Source organism: Diabrotica undecimpunctata, chromosome 1, assembly GCF_040954645.1.
Source record: "Diabrotica undecimpunctata isolate CICGRU chromosome 1, icDiaUnde3, whole genome shotgun sequence".
In the NCBI taxonomy this organism is placed as follows: Eukaryota; Metazoa; Arthropoda; class Insecta; order Coleoptera; family Chrysomelidae; genus Diabrotica; species Diabrotica undecimpunctata.
The window spans coordinates 156,041,493-156,062,602 of record NC_092803.1 but is presented as its reverse complement, the minus strand read 5'-3'; the positions used below and the strand labels follow the sequence as shown (position 1 = coordinate 156,062,602).

At 33.7% G+C, this 21,110-nt stretch overlaps 1 protein-coding gene across 1 annotated transcript in view; it reads right to left on the bottom strand.

Annotated features, from left to right (window-relative positions):
• LOC140432417 (myogenesis-regulating glycosidase-like) overlaps positions 1-21,110 on the bottom strand; it is a 51,879-nt gene that overhangs the window by 3,938 nt on the left and 26,831 nt on the right. Inside the window, exons 7-10 of the mRNA XM_072520306.1 lie at positions 15,256-15,450; positions 14,973-15,090; positions 10,396-10,515; positions 1,526-1,664 (exon numbers count right to left, since the gene is read on the bottom strand). Coding sequence (XP_072376407.1) covers positions 1,526-1,664; positions 10,396-10,515; positions 14,973-15,090; positions 15,256-15,450 — 572 coding nt within the window. The remainder of the gene's footprint in view (positions 1-1,525; positions 1,665-10,395; positions 10,516-14,972; positions 15,091-15,255; positions 15,451-21,110) is intronic.

The following is a 21,110-nucleotide window of genomic DNA, read 5'->3' as shown; positions in this document are numbered from 1 at the left end:
TCAAAAATTAAAATAGTTATAATGATTGCCAACCTCCGTAGCGGAGATAGTCCCTGAAAAAGAAGAATACACAAGCGTAGGATTGTAGAGATGACAGATAATATTGAAGAAACTATTATAGGTCACTTAAAGGAGTGTAACTATTTTTTCTTGTAAGTTGATGAAAGTACATACGTAAAGATAATGCCAATCTAATGTGTTAATGCTAATGTGTTTTGTAAGATACTATTTTGAAAATACTATTCAGGAAGATTTTTTATTTTGTAAATCTCTGTTAACAACAACGGCTAAAGAAATATTTAATCTGATTCATAGCTACATTAATAACAATGAAATTGAATGGAATAAATGTGTGGGACTAAGTACCGATGGAGCACGGGCAATGACAGGCGCTCGTACTGGGATTTTTCCGACGATCGAAGCCGTAGTACCAGAATGTGTTTGGGTGCATTGTAGCATCCATAGAGAGGCATTAGCTGTAAAAAATGCCACTGCTTTTAACCGAATCTATGCAAGAGTGTGTAAAATTTATAAACTTCATAAAATCTCGCCTACTGAACAAGTATTCTCTGGTTTGTGCAAAGAAATGGCAAGTGAACATAAACATTTTCTTTTACACGGCAAAGTGGGCTATCAAAAGGAAATGTTTTAAAAAGACTTATTGAATTGAAGGAAGAAATTTCAATATTCTTAGAACAACATCCACTTAGATGTTAATTGGTTAATCAAGGTAGCCTATCTTTGTGATATTTTTGACTTCTTGAACAATTTAAATATGACATTAAGAAATATTTTACAATAAGAACACAATATTAATTTATTATACTTATCAATTTATGTTAGACTTATAATGTATTTATATTAAGTTCCGTTAACCTAGAGTTCCCTCAATTTTGCTATAAGAATGTGGACCGGTTATTTTACCTTCGATAGTCGCTTCTCGATTCATCGGAACCAATTTTGAAGCCTTTACCATTAGCGACGAAGGGTTTGGAAATATACCTATCGACGCTCGAATCTTAGGGGAGGTCACGGGTCGGTACTGGCGGTTAACATAACAGTATACTTAAATGATGCCTCAAAGTGGTGACCAACACGTCCAGCTCAATCGTCATCATAAATCTACGTATTTTAGTATCTAGGTTCTGCCTTGTCTTCTAAATATTTTGTGATATATCGTAGACACTACAAGTCTGAACACCCCTGATCTAGATAAATAAATGGAGTGATAAGTAAGGAAAAACTAGGAATGAATTTATTAGGGGAAGTCCAGGTTGTGGCAACAATTGCTGTCAAAAAAAAGAGCATAGATTAAAATTATTTTAGTATTAAATTTCTAAAAGGAGTAGAAGATAAGGTCAAACAGGGCATGAGGGATACAGTTAAACACTACTGTTCAGTATGCAGTCAGATCTGCTTAGCAGGTTAATATTGGAAGGCCCAAACATAATTAAGGGAGAAATATAATTAAAAAATCAGACAAGCAAACAACTAAAGTATTAAAAATGATGGTGACTATTCTTACCTCATCTGAATTAAACTCCCATGGTAAATAACTAAACTGCATTGCTGGCATAAACGTATTGGCTTGCGTCCATCTTACAATTAATTCAGCAGTTGGTAAGTTCCCGTATCCATTGCCTCCTATCATATCAGGTAGTACCCTAAACAAAGATAATAAAGTATTAAATATGGTAAAAAGAATGCAAAAAAATACGTGCTCAGTAAGTAGTTTAAAATTAAAGATTAAATTTATTTCTTAATACAGCTTCCCCGTTCAAGTTTAAATTATTTACATATTTCGATTAAAGAAATAATTTTCTTTTTCAACTGGCCCTTGTCAATACAAAAGCTTATGAGTTATAAATGGCCATAGTAATTACGTAATATTTTTTTGTGCTCTAGAGAAGCTTTGCTTTTTCTTTTTCCTTGTCAGTTTCTTGCCACTTAACATAATTTTCAAGATGTTCTTATCCAGCGTATTTGGCTTTTGTTATCGACGGGTTTTTCTTAAACTATAATTTATTATGATTTGCTGCATAACTGTAGGTAATTTTAGCTATTAACAAAATAATTATGACTATTTTACACTAGTACTTAGGCACAACTTCCCCACACATCGTCATTTTAATCTTAAAGTTGTCTAATAAATTTTGGATCGTATCCATTCTTTATTATCATTTACTTGGGGCTCTCTTCTTCTTTCTTGACTCCACAACGCTAAGGGAGCGTTCATTACGAAGACCATCGCACGGTATCCTCACCTACATCATAGCACTGACAGTAAAGTGAACGCTTGCATTTAAAATAATGCATTTGTTTTACCTGGTGATCGATACGATGGTCGCAGCGAGGCTTGGTGGTCGGCTCCTCATAGTGTCGATTATAGAGTACTCGGGACGAGGATCGAAAAAATACTAAGCTGAAATACTATGGTCCAAGTCTATGGCCCGATACCCCTCTAGAGGTGAATTTTTAAAATAATGCATTAATTTTACGTGACGATGATACTATGATACCTGCCTATGGTACGAGCGAGAGTCGGCGCCTCGTTATGAGCGCACACTAAGTGTGTCTTGGCCACGTTTAGTATTGTCGTCGAATCTTGCTGGTCCCAACAATGGGAGATTGCTGTACCGTCATCTTATATAGATCATTCGTTACTGCATCTTTTCATCTATTTCTTGGGTGACCAACTGAGCTTCTGCCATCGGGCCTTTTCCAGAAGGTTGTATTTAGTAGTCTATCAAGATTCGATCTCAGTACATGTCCTGGCCATCTTATCCGATTTACCTTAATGAATCGTACTGGTTTCTTCTCCATAGAGTGCTTGCAGTTCCTGATTATGTCTTCATCTACACACTCCTGTTATCTCGTCTCTACATGGCTCAAATATCTTCCGAAGGATCTTCCGTTCTAGGACTAATAATTTTGTTATTTCGCGCTGGTTCAGCGATCACGTCTCACTTCCATAGGGTAGTATGGGGTGAGCAAAATTTTAGGTAGCATCACTAGTGAATAATACGCTCTATTTCCTGTCATGATTCTAGCTGCTACTATTTTTCATAACTATTTTAGGCTGTGATCACTGCTCCCAAGTATTTAAATTTTCTGAGATTTTTTAAATTTTATTTATTTATCAAACTGTTTTGTCTAATTTTTAGTCTTGGATTTTTGTTAACAACCATGTACTTGTTCTTTTCTTAGTTGACATTAAAGTCTATTTCCCTGGCTTCGCTTTTAAAAAGAGTCAAAACTTCTTTCGCATCTCTGGTGGATTGTGCAATTGTGTCAACAAGGCAAGCAAAAGCTAACAATCGCTTCGCTCCCTGTGCAGCGAATTATTTCTTAATTCTAGTTGTGGTTTCCTAACTGCGTGTTCTAAAGCAAAGTTTAACTCATTTGATGTACTGCTGCCAATTCTGATACGTACACATGAATCATGCACACACATCTGGACTAATTTTACCAGCTTTCTAGGTACTTCCATTTCTACAATTACCTTCCACAATGTATTCCGATTTACATAATCATTCGCTTATTTAAAATCTACAAAAACTTGATGTACATCTTTGTTGTATTCACAGCTCTTTTTTAAAATTCGGCGAGAGATAAAGATCTAGTCTATTGTTGACCTTCTCGGTCAGAAGCCATACTGGTAATCACCTATTATATTCTTCTGCGTACTGAATATTCCTCTATATTTCTTACATATATATATATATATATATATATATATATATATATATATATATATATATATATATATATATTGTAACTTTTTTTTATAGTTAATATATTAAATTATTTTTAATTATTTTACCATGTTGCTGATACGCTCATGGTCGGTTTACCATCGGAAAAATTTTCTTGAACCTACCGACGTCTCAGAGAACGAAAGGTTCTAATCCTTTACTTTCTAACCCTGAGTACGAAAGGAACTAATCCTTTTCCGGTTTCTTTTTGATAAATTCGATAAATGTCATCGAACGCACGTTTAGAGTAATTTTCTGTAAAAACGTTATCCAAAGGATTTTATTTTTCTCGCCTCCAATTGCTGGTACCGTTGTTTACCTCGAACCCTTCGGACTTTTTACCTTCTTAGAAATGGATACTGTCCTATCGTTTTTGAGTGGGAGATATCCTACCTTTCTTAAGTAGTTTCGTAAATTTTTAGTAAAGGAAAGAGACTTCTAGTTGGGCGATCTTAGAGGATAGATGCTCGTTACCGTATCTGTGCATTTTCTTTCTATGTGTGTATACACTTATATATTTGAGTTCGGTTAATCTAATATCATATTAGATTAAATATTGGTATAAAGTAACTTTTATTTAAATACCTTCAGTGCTTGATACAAGTATTGTATATAACTTCAGTGCAGTGTAGCAGTCATCGAGAACTACTGTAAATTGTCATAATCATAGTATCTACAATTATCTGATCGAATAATATGGTATGGTTATGGTATCATGTTATCTTTAATTATCTGGGCGAATCTACGTTCATCCATGTCTTCACCTGTAGTTTAGAGTAACTACTGATTTTTGCATTCAATTTAAAGAACATTTAATATTTTCTTACGAACTTTCCATCAGCTACTAAGAAATTCTAATAAATAATAATAAGGAACATTTATTTCTCAGTTAATCATTAAACAACAGTGCGAACAGATAATTAACTTAACCAGTGCGGGTTGGTTAAATTTTTATTTCTGTAATCTTGTCGTATTCTTTGAATTTAACTTTAATTGACTTTGTGTTATTTGTTATTTATTTTATATTTACTATACCCAGTATCTCGAGATATGCCCATTACATAGCAAAGAGAGACTTTCTTTAATCAACTTTAGTTGAATATTTTTATATAGTATCAGACTCTCTTCGCTGATAATTTAATTTGTGTATGATTCCATTATATTGTATTTGTAAAGATATTTATCAATCATAATACTGTTTATTTTTTATATGTATACCACCATTTAATAATTGATGGTGTATTTTTATTACTTGAGTGTACAGTCAGCCGCCTACATCATTGTGTTGTTGAATATATTGTTTTTGTTTTATGTATGAATTTTATTTGTCGACTCCTAACAAGTTTCCTGATAACATAATAACTCTGAATATTTGCTTATTGTATTAAATTATTATTATACCTTCGACCAGAAGAAAGATCAGGCTGATTAAGTTTCGTAGGTAAGTAGGTGGACAGAGTCCACCTAATATATTTATTATTTGTTTATATAGTGTGTTGACCAAATTTATTTAATAATTAACTGTTGGTATCTTTCCTTGGATTTGGTCTCAGAACCAAAATATCTTTCAAAATCCACAAGGAAACTAAGTTCCTGTAAGGTTTATCGTTTCTAAGGTTTCTAAATTTTCTCCTTAAACCCCAAAACATTAAGTGTCGCCCTGTTCCTATCTTATCGTATCCTTGGTATAATTTTACCCATCTATCTTTTTGTATATTATGTATATATATATATATATATATATATCGTTTTGTATATTTATAAATAAGCAGTGGATCTGCTTTTCTGAATCCTTGCTGGTAGTCCCCAATTTCTTTCTCTGTGAATTGAGTGAGCTTTTGCTTGATGAGGGCTGTTAGAATTTTATATGTTGTACTCAGTAGAGATATTGCTCTATGGTTGAACAGTTTGTTACTTCTCCTTTCTTAAATATATAAAGAAAAACTACACAATATACTACTCGGGAGAAAACAAGCAAGGGAAAAACCGCACATCATTCATGGTTAACAATAAGATTAGGGACAAAGTTATAGAATTTAAAGCGATAAATTGACGAATGGCATATATAAAAATAGAAAGCAAACAATTCAATATGACAATCATAAACATATATGCACCCACAGAAAATGCACTAGAAAATGATAAAATTAAATGATATGAACAACTGGAAGAATTATATGAAATGTTAGCCAGAAATGGTATAGTACTAATGGTTGGTGACTTCAATGCAAAAGTAGGCAAAGTAAACCAGTATAAGGAAGTAGCAGGGAAAGAAACCATTCATGACGAGACAAACGATAACGGAAGAAAATTATGCCAACTAGCAGCAATAACAAACAGTTACATTATAAGCACAAACTTCATAGACAGAAGAGAGCCTAAAGTAACACGGTTGTTACCTGGCACAACAGATGGCAATCAAATAGATCACAATCACAATCACACAGATAATGAAAAACGTCAAAAAGAGAGCCTTTTTAAAGAAAAAGAGCAACTAAATGAATCTTTGCTGAGTTCACAAAAAGAACTACATGAGACGACATTGGATATTGTAAATAAGAATCAAAAACTACAACAAATTACCGACGAACACGTAGATAATATTAATTTTTACAAAAACCAAATGACGGATCTTCAGTCTGACAATCAAAAACATTTAGTAAATATGAAAGAAAAAGCAAAAGCAGATCTTCAAAAAATTATGAAGGAATATACATCGAAAGAGAAGAAGTTGCTCCAAGATAACCAAAATACAAAAATATTATTAGAGGAACAGGAAATAAAAAATAATAAATGTATTGAGTCGTTTCGTAAGCATGTAAAAGCAGAAATAGAAGATGCTAAGGATAAAATCGAAAGAAGATTTAGAGAATCAGATGCTAGATATGAGAAAAGATATGCAGAAATTAAAAGATTAATGGAATCGATAAATATATATATTAAAAATTGTTATTTTTTTGTCTGTATCTCTTATGGTTATCTTTATCTCTGTTAGCAACGTATCGGAAAAACTTTTTCATATTTCTATGTTGTTTTTTCTTGTGTCACTAACACTTTTCCGACTTTTTAATAAATGCACTTTCTGTCTTTTAAAATAGATCACATACTAATATCCAAAAAATGGAAAGCAATAATGCACGATGTCAGATCATACAGAGGAGCAAACGCGGACATAGACCATTTTCTAGTAATAGAAGAGATCAAAATGAAGATAATTAAAGCAAACAGAACAAGACAAAACAAAAGAAGATGGAATCTGGAGAAGTTAAAAGTATAGGAACTAAGAGAACAATATGAGACAACCCTAAAGGAAAATCTAACAGAAGCAAATAACACAGAGGACATGTGGAAAAATATAAAAGAATCCATTTTGAATTCACCTGAAGAGGTGCTAGGACAGAGGGAAATAAAAAGAAGAAAAGAGTGGTTTGATGCAGAATGCGAAATCAAAATCAAATAGAAAAACCAAGCAAGAGATAAATAAATGGATATCAACTAAAGAAGAACATCATCCAAACGAATATAAAGAAAAAAAGAAAGCAGCGGATAATTGTTGCAAGAATAAAAAAAACTGTGGATGGAAGAGCTGTTAAAGGACCTAAAAAAAGTAGAGTAAAGACAGCGCCAAGTTGTTCACGGGCTTCGGATAATCTAAATAGCTATTCAGCATTGCGTGTTCCTGTCCAATTGCGAACGTTCTTGAGTCATGACACCTGCTTTCTTTCAATTCCTCTGAGGCCCTCGATTTTACCTTTCATGGTAAGCTGAAGGACTCTATACCGGTCTTCTCGATGAATATGCTCTAGGTATGAAATATGTCTTATCTTAATAGTCTATAGTCTATAGTATCTAGATCGATCTTATCAGCCTTCAGAGTCCAGGCCTCGGTGTAATATAACAATACTGACTACATATAACATTTTTTTACTATTTGACCAAAATTTAGGTTTAAGCTGTGGTTATAGAAGAATTTCATTTCCCGAAACATTTTGCTTGGTGCCGGAATAAAATTAACTGATTAAAATTACCGCTTCGTCTTACTGAAGCCATATTAATCAATTTTTTGTAAGCAAATAAACCAATTCCACAAATTTCTTTAGATTTTGTATAGTTTATTGGGTGTTGCACTTTAAATATCGCTTAGTAGTTCTGTAATTTTAACATAATATTTCAAATTATAATACCAATATTAAAATATAATATCTTCTTCTTGTAGTGCCTATCAGTTTCGGATGTTGGCGACCATCATGACAATCTGTATTTTACAAACTGCGGCTCTGAAAAGATTTGTGGTTGTTGTGTTGAACAACGTACGTAGATGTTTCAACCAGGAAATCCTTCGCCTTTCTGGTCCTCGTTTTTCTTCTACACTCAGATGCAAAAAAAAAGCAACGGAAAAAAATTTTGGTCAAATTCAAAGTATTTCAGTTTTTTTATTTTTAGTCCTATTTTGATAATTCTTTTAACACACTGTGTAAAAATTTATAGATTTTAATTTAGTATAAAGAGTTTTTGAATACATTTTTAAATTTAAATTATTATTGGGGTTAATCAAAAAGTGGTTTTTTTATCCAAATTTTGAAACATCCTATGGAATAATTGCGTTAGCGGATTTTCGTAAAACCTTGTTTTTCGGTTGCAATCATGTCTTCTAAGTATTATGTTTTTTGTTTCATGTGACAATATGAATTGGTTCATTTTTAGGAGCGAAATGACTTTGCACCCATAATATACGACTTTTCCTATTATTACCGATATTTTTTGTATTAATTTGTAATACAACGATGGGGGCTTTGGTGACTGCTACCGAAGGAATGTCATATCGATATCACAGAAGCACTGTATTTAAATACTGATTAAAAGCAACGACATGATCTTGGTTTTAATGAACAATAACAATAACTAAACATAAAAAGAACAACTTGAATGTAACCTATCCTAAGTACGCAAATAATAAAGAAAAACTACTAAAAAATAACTTAATACTTTGTATTGCCTCTCCTAGCCTCTATAACTGCCTGTACACATCGGCTCATGCTGTGTATGAGGTTGCGAGTATCATTTTGCTGGATATATTGCCATTCCTCTTCTACAGCCAAGCAAAGTTCATTAATTGAGGCTGGTGCGACTTTGCGGCCTCTAATATTTCTACCAAGCATGTTCCAAGCGTACTCTATTGGATTCAAATCTGACGAACACGCTAGCCAGGTCATTTTAATAATACCAACTTCCTCTAAATATTGCGTTACACACATGGCAGAGTGGGGTCGCGCATTATCCTGCATTAATGGAAAATCATCGCCGATATATTGAGAAAAGGGTACTATGTGATTCGCCAAAATTTCCTCAATATACCGGTGTGCAGTCAAAGAACCCTCAATAAATACCAATTCAGTGTGCGCCTCTCTCTCGGGATATTCCTGCCCATACCATCACCGAACCTCTTTCATGGCAACCGCGGGGACTGAAAGCGTAGTTCGACGCCATACTCGTTCTCTCTCATCTGATGAGTGAAGACAGTGTCTCGACTCATCCGTGAAAAGAACATTACTGCATTGTCCTAAATTCTAATGTTAATGTTCCCTGGAAAATTGTAGTCTATCCACTCTCTGCCGTAGAAGTAATTTGGGCTCAGTGACTGGTCTGCAACTTGGCAAACCAAATTCATGTAATCTTCGACGAACTGTAAATACTTATTGTCTCGAACCTCTTGAAGCTGATTTCTTGTTTGGAGCGCTAGTAAATGACGATCCCGCAAAGCGTTGACTCGTATAAATCGATCATCTAAAGCAATAGTTTGGCGCCTCCTGTCACTTCCCGCATTAAGCTTGTTTGTTTCAGTTCGGATAAAACGTTTCACTACCCTTTGGATGGTAGAGCGATGAGTGTGTAGTACTCTAGCCACATATTCATAATTTCGCCCATCTTCAACCAGAGCAACGGCTTTCGCAATCAATTAAAAAAGTCCTAAATTGTGGGTGGCAAATTCATTTGGCTCTAAAAAATGAACTAAGGCCTATTTTGACATAAAACAAAAAACACAATGCTTGAGAGACATAGTTGCAACCGAAAAATAAAGTTTTACGAAAATTCGCAAACGGAATTATTCCACAGGATGCTTCAAAATCAGAATAATAAAACCACGTTTTAATTAACCCCGTAAAATAAGTCAAATATAAAATTTGCAAAAATTTGAAAAAACTGAATATGCCAAATTAAAATTTATAAATTTATACAAAGTAAAAAAATCATCAAAATAGGGCTAAAAACAAAAAAATTTAAATACTTTGAATTTGACCAAAATTTTCTCCGTTGCGTTTTTTTGCATCTGAGTATACTTTTCCTTGAAACATTAATTTCAGCAACCCATATCTTTCGCTGTTCCTCATGATGTGACCGAGGTATTGAATTTTGGCTTTTATTGTGGTTAACAACTCTTTTCCTTTTTGCATTCTTAATAAAACGTCCTGGTTAGTAACGTGGTCGGTATAGGATATCTTCAAGATTCGACGATAAAGTTACATTTTGAAAGTATCAATTTTCTTACAGGTAGCGTCTGTGAAAGTCCATGACTCTCCTCCGCACAACAGTATAGAAAAGAAAAATCTAATAATATAGTATATGTAAATATAATACTTACATTGGATAACCGTTTAAGTTCAACTGGAACAAAGTTGTAACCAACGTTGGTAAACCATTTTCCATATCCCATTTACTATCCTTGTCTAACATTCGTACAAAATTAGATGACTTTTGATTTCTAAAAATATATAGACTATCTTAAAACTTGAAAAGACCAAGAATTGTATTTTGTGTAATTTAATTAATAATGTGAAATTGTACTAAATATAATATTATTTATTAAAGTATTCGGTAATTACAGCGTAAAGTAGAATTGTTTTAGCCTGTCGTATAAGTAATAAAAGTGTCTGTTCAGATTTGCCTCAGGTAGTCAGCGGTTCTCAAATTAAAAATGTACGGTTTTCTTAATTTGATAATACATTAGGGATTTTTTTAATAAAATAATTTTGTATTATGTTTTATAATAATTGAATATCATAATGTAAATTGATAAACATTGAGTATAAAATATACAGGGTCATTCACGCAACATGTTGGTTAAAAGTTTTCAAAGTTCTGGTCGTCACTGGTTTCTGCAAACTTGGAATAATGGGTTGTGCAAAGCATTCTTCATTTTTTAAATATTTGCATTCTTCTAGCACTTCCGGTTGTACCGGAAGTCGCCATTAAGTTTCTTATTTTAAATAGAAACTGTGCTTTTTGTTATTTTTTTTAGAATCTACGTAAAATTCTGAATCGATTTTTATTGGAATGCCATTCTCGAAAAAATAGCCGTTTTTGAGATATTTAAAGTTTTTGAAAAATTTTTCATATTAAACGTGCAACTTCAAATATTAATATTGTGGTTAATATTTATGCTGAAAAAACAAAAATTCTTTTTTAGCGTGTACTAAACTCTATTTTTATTTAAGCATAAAAAAATTTGCCAATGTTAATACTCGGTGTTCAAAATTTTGTATTATATTTTTATTTTTATATATTTTATAAATATATCTATAAAAATATATATCTATATAAAACAAAGACTTATTCCTACTTCCCACACACACCTTCCCAAACCCACCGAGGTAGGTTGTCCTCCTGCGGTACAAATAGCCCCGGCTTTCCTCCGCCCCCTGGTCTTTGGAGCCAGGTCTCGACTATTTCGCGGTATTACCCGTCAGGCAATGGGAGATTTCCGTGTATTTACATTTAAGTGGTAGGTTAGCCCATTTGGCTTTATCACTACCGGTCAAAACAATTGTTCGGCGATCTAATGATGGTTGTGTGTGCCGATACTTGCTTTCCCTTTTCTGCACCAAGTGCAGTCGAGAGCGAGCAAGCATCGAATCCTTTCATCCGTCGTCTAATACCCAGTCATGTCCTTAATCTACCTTACTTGATAATCTAATTTTTTTGGTTCTTGCATTCAAGAGCGGCGTGCGGTGTGCCTCCGGCTCTCTCGTGCATGCGGTTTTTGTTTTTTTTTTTTTTGTTTTTTTTTTGGTGGTTGGTACCCTTTTGTGTTAATTTTTCTATCTACGTCTTAATCTATGGACAGGTATCATCACTATCTGACTCGCTATCCGATTCATCTGAATCTTCATCATTACGAATAATTAAAGGTCTTACTTTATCAATAACTTGTTCTATTTCATATGACTCTATTTGATATTTTTTTTTCAGTATGCTCAATACATTTCCGCCATTGTTCCTCATTGACTTGGTTTAGTGTATCTTGCCAGAGTTGTAAAACGCTGGCTTCGTCGGTGGTCTTACATGCATCTTTATCATAGTAGTTTTTAGTGATGCCCCACACCAATTCAATTGGATTGTACTGGCAGTGATATGGTGGTAGTCTTAGGACCTCATGACCATATTTTAGTGCCATTTGGTCAACGACAAATTTTTTTTCAGTAATGTGTTCTTTGCACTTATTTAATAATTCAGCTTTTAAAACTAGATGTTCGTGTTCTATATTTTTCTCCGACAGCCACTTTCTTAAGTCTTCTTTTTTCCAGCTGCTTGTGGGAAACTTTTCCTCCTCTCTGGTGTGATACGAAGCATTGTCTAAGACTATTAATGACGGATTTTCCAGATTTTTTAATAATTTTTCCTCAAATCAATGTTCAAAAATATCGGCGTCCATATTTCCGTGGTAATCATCAGTTTTTTTTGTCGAAGAAAATATAAGACTATCATTGGGTATAAAACCTTCCGTATTTCCTGCATGCAATATAATATATCTTTTGCCATTACCTGGTAGAATCATCTTGCCAGGATTATTATTTCCTTTCGCAAAAATACATGTTTCGTCAAGAAACACAAATTGTCTGGCAAATTCGGAATACTTGTTTTTTATATATATAAATGAAATTTTTTATAGATAAAAACTTATATTTAGGTGTTCTATCATTTTCTTGTACGTTATCCATTGTCATTATTGAAAACCGGCGATCATTGAATACTAATAGCGAGATTTTTCGGAGCGGATGAGTCCGGTCAATGGAGAGCCTCGACTCCGCAGACTGTTTACTATTTTTGCAAATATAACAACTAAAATTATCCAGTTATGCGACCGCAAGGAATGGATGCACTCCTTGAGACAATTTTATGTGAAATAAAATTATAAGTGTTTTTTCAATAAATTGTCATCACAAAGCATTCAATTTGCGTTTTTTTCACAATTTATAAAAAAATTGTTTTGGTAGCGCTGATTTATCCTCAAGTACTACAGCCGACCAGTAGGAGGTTCGGTACCACGAAGCAGGTAGAAAAGGGAAAGCATAACAGAGTGGCTGTAACTAGAGTCATAAATTATTTTTCGGGCGTTAATCCGAAATACGACAGGGTAAAACGACTTCACTTTAGAAATATTACCATAGTGATAATACTAATATAGTCGGTTTACTCAGCTTGGTAATATTTTGAAAGGATCATTGTCGAAAACATGCAACAGAAAGATCCTACCGCACCTTGTTAATATCTGAAATAAACTTACTGTTTCAGACTTCTTACAAGGTGGGTTGAAAGAAATCACCCAATGTTCTTTTGCTGTATTTTTTTTAATGAAAAACTTTCTTGCTGCTGGTGAAATTTGTTTAGGTAATCCATTAGGATTTACTCCATCAGTCAAGAAAATGATATTTCACTTGCGGCATTCTCAAAGAAAAATGGCCCAATGACTTCTCCAACATAAACAGCACACTACGCAATAACTTTGAACAGGTATAATGGCTCTTCATGGGTGATACACTACAGATTTTTGGTACCACAGAAACGATAATTTTGTTTATTTACTTTAATGTTGTACAAACAATGTAATATTTCAGTACTCTGCGGACAGTAGTGGGTGAGAAACAAGAAACTGTTTTTTTGTACTTGAAATATTGCCCAAACATGACCCAAAATTTGCTTCTTATGTCGCTTCACCCCTAACATGTTTTAACACTTACTTTAACAGCGACTGATCCCGTTTCATTTTGTTTTAAAAATTTTTTACTAATTTTAATACGTATTATTGATGAAGTTGCTTATCTCGATGAAGTTGATTCGATAATTTCGCTGTTATTGTTATACACTGCCTATTTAAAAAAAAACTATGAAAATAATTTAAACGCGTTCTGCGCATGATGGTTTCTTACCTTCAAGGTTCTGTGATAGAATTTAAAAATTTTAAACGAATTTAATCTTCCATCTAATTTACAAACCGTTGCACGTCATTACCTACGTCAGAGATCGAAGTTGACATAGTTGCCAAAGTATAAAAAAATCCTGAGTCCATTTTAAATCAAATAGGTCACATAATTATTATTATACTCTTTACAACGACTATTTAAATTCTCACGTGACATTTTTGAAATAAAACACACTAATTTTGCTCTAAAAAGAACAGATTTTATTAAATAGGTAAAAATATAAAACAAGAGGTATTCACTTTAAAATTTAAAATAATAAAGTACAAAAAGTGTCAACACCGCAACTGTCAAATAAGTGTTACCAATTTATGCCAAAATTTCACCTTCGTTCGATTACAGTTACAGTGTGTTCCGAACAAATGTTCTTCATAAAAACGCTTTATAATGCATTTATACAAATTAAATGAAACATATTGTTGTCTATTTTTTTAAGTTAACATCAATAGAAATCTTTAAATATTAGTTCTACGCGTATATAATAAAATATGTCTAGTGGCTGTAATGCCAGTGAACTCGGCAAATTGATTCTAAAAAAGAACACACCTACCGCCTAAATATTTCGTGTTGGTATCATGTGACGTCACGGGCTATGACGTTGATGACGTGCAACGGTTTGTAAATTAGATAGACTGTATTTAATATCGCTGCTAAACGCAACAACAGTTTAAATAACTAACCTTTTTGCAAATTTATTTTAGTATAGTTTATAAAGGGACAAAAAAAATTCGTCATTAACACTAGCAAAACATAGGCGGTGCATTTAGTTTTTAAGAGGTGTGGCACTTTTAATAAATTTAATTTGTTTTATATTAAATAAGAAAGTTAAAGATTCTGATTATTGTATGTCATAACCACTTTGCTTACGATAAGATTACGACACCTACTATTTGAAAAGTTCTTATACACCAAAAAACGTAATTATCTTAGTTTAAATTTTTATGTAATTTTCGGGTCTTACCTATATGCAGACCTAACCTCAATCAAATCTCCAAAACTGGCACAAGTTTTGATGTAATCGGTGGTGAGTAAATTTGGCAACAGATTTTGTTCGGCTTGTGATACATAAGGAAAAACAGCTGGCTAAAAGTACAAAAAGGTCTTTATTTGTGGTAAAGAAAGAAAACAGTAATAAGAACGCAAAGAGTTACTTACATGCTTACATTATTTAAAATTGTGTTTTTGTATATTTTCTTGTAAGAAAGTAAAATTAATAACGAAAAGATATAGCCTAATACAAAAACTTGCCTGTTCAGCATAGTCTGCTTCACCTGCATCAAATTTAAAGCTATCAATTCCAGGATTGGCTTGTAGTTTTTTTAGTCTAGCTGTGTACCATTCAGCAGCTTTTGGATTGGTAAAATCAATTTGGTGGCCATTTCCATTTCCATTCCACCAAGTTGCATTATTTAGACCGTCAGCTCCTTTAACGAAGAAATCTAGAAAATAATAATTTAACATTATGGAATCTCATAGTCTCACAAAAAAAGTAAGTTATTTTCGGCAAGAAAGCATTTTAAATTTCAATATAGTCCTCTGCTTTTCTAACACTTAGATAGATTGAAAAAGACAGCAAAGATTTGATTTCACGCACAAAGCGTCTATGTATCTGTTGATACGTATTTCGACTTAATAAGTCTCATCAGAACAGTTATTCATACGCGTTCTCAACTTAAAACGTAAATCTTTTCTGTCTTTTAAGAAGCAACAATAAAATGGCTTCGTTATGGACGCAATAGCGACATCTGATAGAAAAATCCGTAAAATAGTTTCGAAACAAATTCAGATTTCTGCTTTAATCTGAACCTTCTAAAAATTGCAAGGTATAACAGACGTTGATAAAGATGTTAATAGAGACATGGGGAATCTAAAATTTGCATTCCACGACATGCCTATCAACTAAGCAGAAATCCTTAACGAATTTGTTTCTTTTACTCATACAGAGTAGATCCGAATAAAAGAACTTAGATAGATATTCACAACATTCAATTAGACAAAAATCTCTTACCACCGAGTTATTATTTAGGTACGGAAACAGATTTTAATCTCCTTGGTTAATAGTAGTCAAATCTTAAGAATAGGACAAATTAGACATTAGTTTTAAAATCAGTTCAAGTATTTTGGCCATTGTAATCGGCAGATGCAATATTCAAATGGAAAAGCACTTTCTTCTTTACTAAATGCACTCTTTCTCCCTCTCATTTTCTCTCTCTCTCACAAACTCCCTCTACTTTCCTCCTTATAAAGTACTGGCCGCTCTTGCATTTCTTAGCCAAAAGTGCATCCTCTTCTATTTTATTCCTTCGAAATTTTCTCTACAAGTCTTTTTCATTCCTCTTTATTTCTCGCTCTCTATTTGGCATTCTTCTTCTTCTTGTAGTGTCTATCCATTCCGGATGTTGGCGATCATCATGGTAATCTGTATTTTGCAAACTGCTGTTCTGAAAGGATTTGTGGGTGTTGTGATGAACCACGAACGTAGATTTTTTTCATCTCTCTATTTTAGGCCAATTCTGTCATGATCTCTTGTTACAGTTCTGCTACATCTGTTATCCAGTCTTATTTTTTTTCTTCTTTAAGATCATCTTAAACTTCGGAAGAGCATCATAGCAATATAAAAGATGTAATTGTTATAAGAATTAATTGTTGCTCATTTCAATATATAAAATATCCAAAATAGAGATATTTTCTACCATCGAAACTAGTTGGCGCTACGCAGCGATACTTAGCAATTTACTTAAGAAATCCCGCCTTCTTTCTAAGTCTATATTCAATCTTGTATTATCTGGTGTTTAATTTTTGAAAAAAAAATGCAGACATTACTACTTTCTGGTGCAAAATTGTATAATATGCCGCCCTATATAAATTACAGAAATTACAGAAATCTGTTTCTCTGTGTTGAAAAAACCGTAAATTTCAATATAAAGGAAATTTAATAGTTCACCACCATTAGTTGAAATTACAGATAAATCAAGATAATGCTACTTCATGCCTCTATTAGAATAGAAAACATTTCCATACGCATCGTCAGTTCCTAAATTTATTAAACCAAAACTGTGAGACGCACATATGTAAAATACAATTTAAATGAACTTTTCCGTCGACCATCTATTTATGATCAATTTTAACACCTCAAAATCATTGATTAATGACCCCTATTAATGAATTATTTTCTATTAATGAACGATTTTATTATAGGCAATACAACATACATATATATAATAACGGATTTATTACGGCTGTCGCCGCTTCTCCGCCCCCAATTTCCATTTTTCTGTCATATGCAGTTGCCTCCTCTAAGTCTCTTGCCGCCATTGCTTCATCAATATCGTTGCGCCAACTTCTCCGTGGTCGTCCTCTCTTTCTTCTTTCAGAAGGGATCCATTCCAGTACTCTCCTAGGCCATCTGTACTCTGGCATTCTTTTAACATGTCCGAACCAGATTAATTGTTTTCTTTCTATGTCATCATTGATATTTCTCTCCATTTTCATTTCGTTTCTTATTTGTTCGTTTCTAACTCTCTCCAGTTTCGATCTACCGCAGCTTCGTCTCAGATAATCCATTTCTGTCGTCATAAGTTTGTTTTTATTAGCTTTGGTGACGTCCCATACTTCCGAACCGTAAAGTGTAATACTTTGAACTATACTACCGTAAATGTGTTTTTTGGTTTCTCGTCGAATTGTTTTTTGCCAGAGAAGAGAGTTTAAGGCACGGGTCGCTGCTCTGCCCTTGTTTATTCTTTCCCTGATTTCATCTGCGCTATTTCCCTTCTTGTTGAAAATGACCCCCAAATATTTGCAGGATTGCACGCCTTTGATTTTGTCGTCTTCCAAGACTAGGTCACATATTTCATCTGTTCCCACTGAGAGATATTCACATTTTGTCATATTCATGTTTAGACCTGCCACCTCATATTCTTCTTGCAGTTTTCTTACCATATAGCTAAGATCGTAGCTGTCTTCGGCAATTACTACCTGGTCATCCGCAAAGAAAAGTGTATATAGCTTGTTTTCTTCCACCGTTATTCCCATGTTTCTACATTTTTTTACCCATTTCACTAAGGATCTGTCCAAATAGATTTTAAATAAGGTGGGTGACAGACAGCAGCCTTGTCGTAGTCCTTTTGTTGTTTGAAAAGGAGAGGTGATTTCTTGTCCCATTTTAATTCTCGCAAAGTTTTATTCGTAATATTTTTGAGTGGCGTTAATAAGAATTGGGTTTATTTTCAAGTTACCCATTTCTATCCATAGTTGGGAGATCGGTACACTGTCATATGCTTTTTCCAAATCTATTAAAGCTATATGAGTTTCTCTATTTCTCTGCACTCGTTTTTCCATTGCAATTTTTAATGTGAAGATATTATCCATAGTGGAGCGTCCGGCCCTAAATCCCGCTTGTTCTTCGGGTTGTTTTTCTTTGATATCATTTTCTATCAGGTTTCGTAGTACTTTTGAGTATAGTCGGCCTATAGTAGCAATCACTGCGATCCCTCTATAGTTTTTAGGATCCATCTTTGTGCCTTTCTTGTGTATTGGAGAGATATACGATTGTCTCCATTCTTCTGGAACTTCTTCTCCGTTTAAGCATCTTTCGAATAATTTTCGGATCATCTCAAACAGTTTTGATGATCCATATCTAATCAACTCTGGATGTATTCCGCCTGGGCCTGGAGATTTTTTTAATTTCATTCCCTTAACTGCTTCATTCACTTGTTCTATTGATATCTCGATTCTTCCTTCTACTTCCACTTGTTCATTTGTCTGTTTAAACCTTTCTCTTCTCTCTGTTAATAAGTTCTCAAAATGCTCTACCCATGTGTTCTCTGGTATTCTATTTATTATGACTTGGTTTTTTGTCGTTGTTCTCATCGTTTTTATAGTTCTCCAGGCTTCAGAGCTCTTTGTCCCTCCTATATGGTTGTCTAGGTAATGGCATTTTTGTTCCCATTTACTATTTTTCTTTTTAACCACTTCTCGTTTGACTTCTTTATTCAAGTTTTTATATTGTTGTTTTGTACGTTCGTCTCCCTGTTGTAATAACTGTAGATATACTTCCTTCTTTCTTTTTATCTTTTCTTCCACTTCTTTATCCCACCAATATGGTTTATCTACTCTTCGTACCTGTGGCCCTAAGGCTTCTAGCGCTGCGTCTTTCATGCAGTTTTTTATATGTTCGTATTCATCCGTCGTTGATCTGTGTGATTCCTGTAGTTTTGGTGTTAGTCTCCAGGAGTAAAGTAACTGTGTGCTCTCGTTATCTAGATTATCTAAGGTGTACGTAGTTCTCTCTATTTTTTCTCTGTGTTCTTTGTTGATGTCTGTGTGGTTCCTGTCTACGAATGGTGTATATATTTTTCCTATTATCAGGCAGTGGTCCGAGCCGTTTTTTAATTTCATTCCCTTAACTGCTTCATTCACTTGTTCTATTGATATTTCGATTCTTCCTTCTACTTCCACTTGTTCATTTGTCTGTTTAAACCTTTCTCTTCTCTCTGTTAATAAGTTCTCAAAATGCTCTACCCATGTGTTCTCTGGTATTCTATTTATTATGACTTGGTTTTTTGTCGTTGTTCTCATCGTTTTTATAGTTCTCCAGGCTTCAGAGCTCTTTGTCCCTCCTATATGGTTGTCTAGGTAATGGCATTTTTGTTCCCATTTACTATTTTTCTTTTTAACCACTTCTCGTTTGACTTCTTTATTCAAGTTTTTATATTGTTGTTTTGTACGTTCGTCTCCCTGTTGTAATAACTGTAGATATACTTCCTTCTTTCTTTTTATCTTTTCTTCCACTTCTTTATCCCACCAATATGGTTTATCTACTCTTCGTACCTGTGGCCCTAAGGCTTCTAGCGCTGCGTCTTTCATGCAGTTTTTTATATGTTCGTATTCATCCGTCGTTGATCTGTGTGATTCCTGTAGTTTTGGTGTTAGTCTCCAGGAGTAAAGTAACTGTGTGCTCTCGTTATCTAGATTATCTAAGGTGTACGTAGTTCTCTCTATTTTTTCTCTGTGTTCTTTGTTGATGTCTGTGTGGTTCCTGTCTACGAATGGTGTATATATTTTTCCTATTATCAGGCAGTGGTCTGAGCCGTTTTTTAATTTCATTCCCTTAACTGCTTCATTCACTTGTTCTATTGATATTTCGATTCTTCCTTCTACTTCCACTTGTTCATTTGTCTGTTTAAACCTTTCTCTTCTCTCTGTTAATAAGTTCTCAAAATGCTCTACCCATGTGTTCTCTGGTATTCTATTTATTATGACTTGGTTTTTTGTCGTTGTTCTCATCGTTTTTATAGTTCTCCAGGCTTCAGAGCTCTTTGTCCCTCCTATATGGTTGTCTAGGTAATGGCATTTTTGTTCCCATTTACTATTTTTCTTTTTAACCACTTCTCGTTTGACTTCTTTATTCAAGTTTTTATATTGTTGTTTTGTACGTTCGTCTCCCTGTTGTAATAACTGTAGATATACTTCCTTCTTTCTTTTTATCTTTTCTTCCACTTCTTTATCCCACCAATATGGTTTATCTACTCTTCGTACCTGTGGCCCTAAGGCTTCTAGCGCTGCGTCTTTCATGCAGTTTTTTATATGTTCGTATTCATCCGTCGTTGATCTGTGTGATTCCTGTAGTTTTGGTGTTAGTCTCCAGGAGTAAAGTAACTGTGTGCTCTCGTTATCTAGATTATCTAAGGTGTACGTAGTTCTCTCTATTTTTTCTCTGTGTTCTTTGTTGATGTCTGTGTGGTTCCTGTCTACGAATGGTGTATATATTTTTCCTATTATCAGGCAGTGGTCCGAGCCGCACTCTGCTCCTCTATTCACCTTTACGTCCTGTACTCTTAACTTAGTTTGTTGTCTTGAATACAACATACATTGCTTGCATAAATTATTTTAACCACAGTTACCTGTGGTGTAGGCAACCAAACATACCTATTTATATTCCCACTAACAAATTATTTAAAATGAAGTAGCCGCTGTAAGTACTGTCTGTCATTGTATGTCATTATTTATCGTTAAGTAAATAAAAATTTAAACTAAGATATTTTTATTTCTGAAAAGTATGGTCGACGGAAAAGTTTTGTAACGAACTCGTGAATTAAAA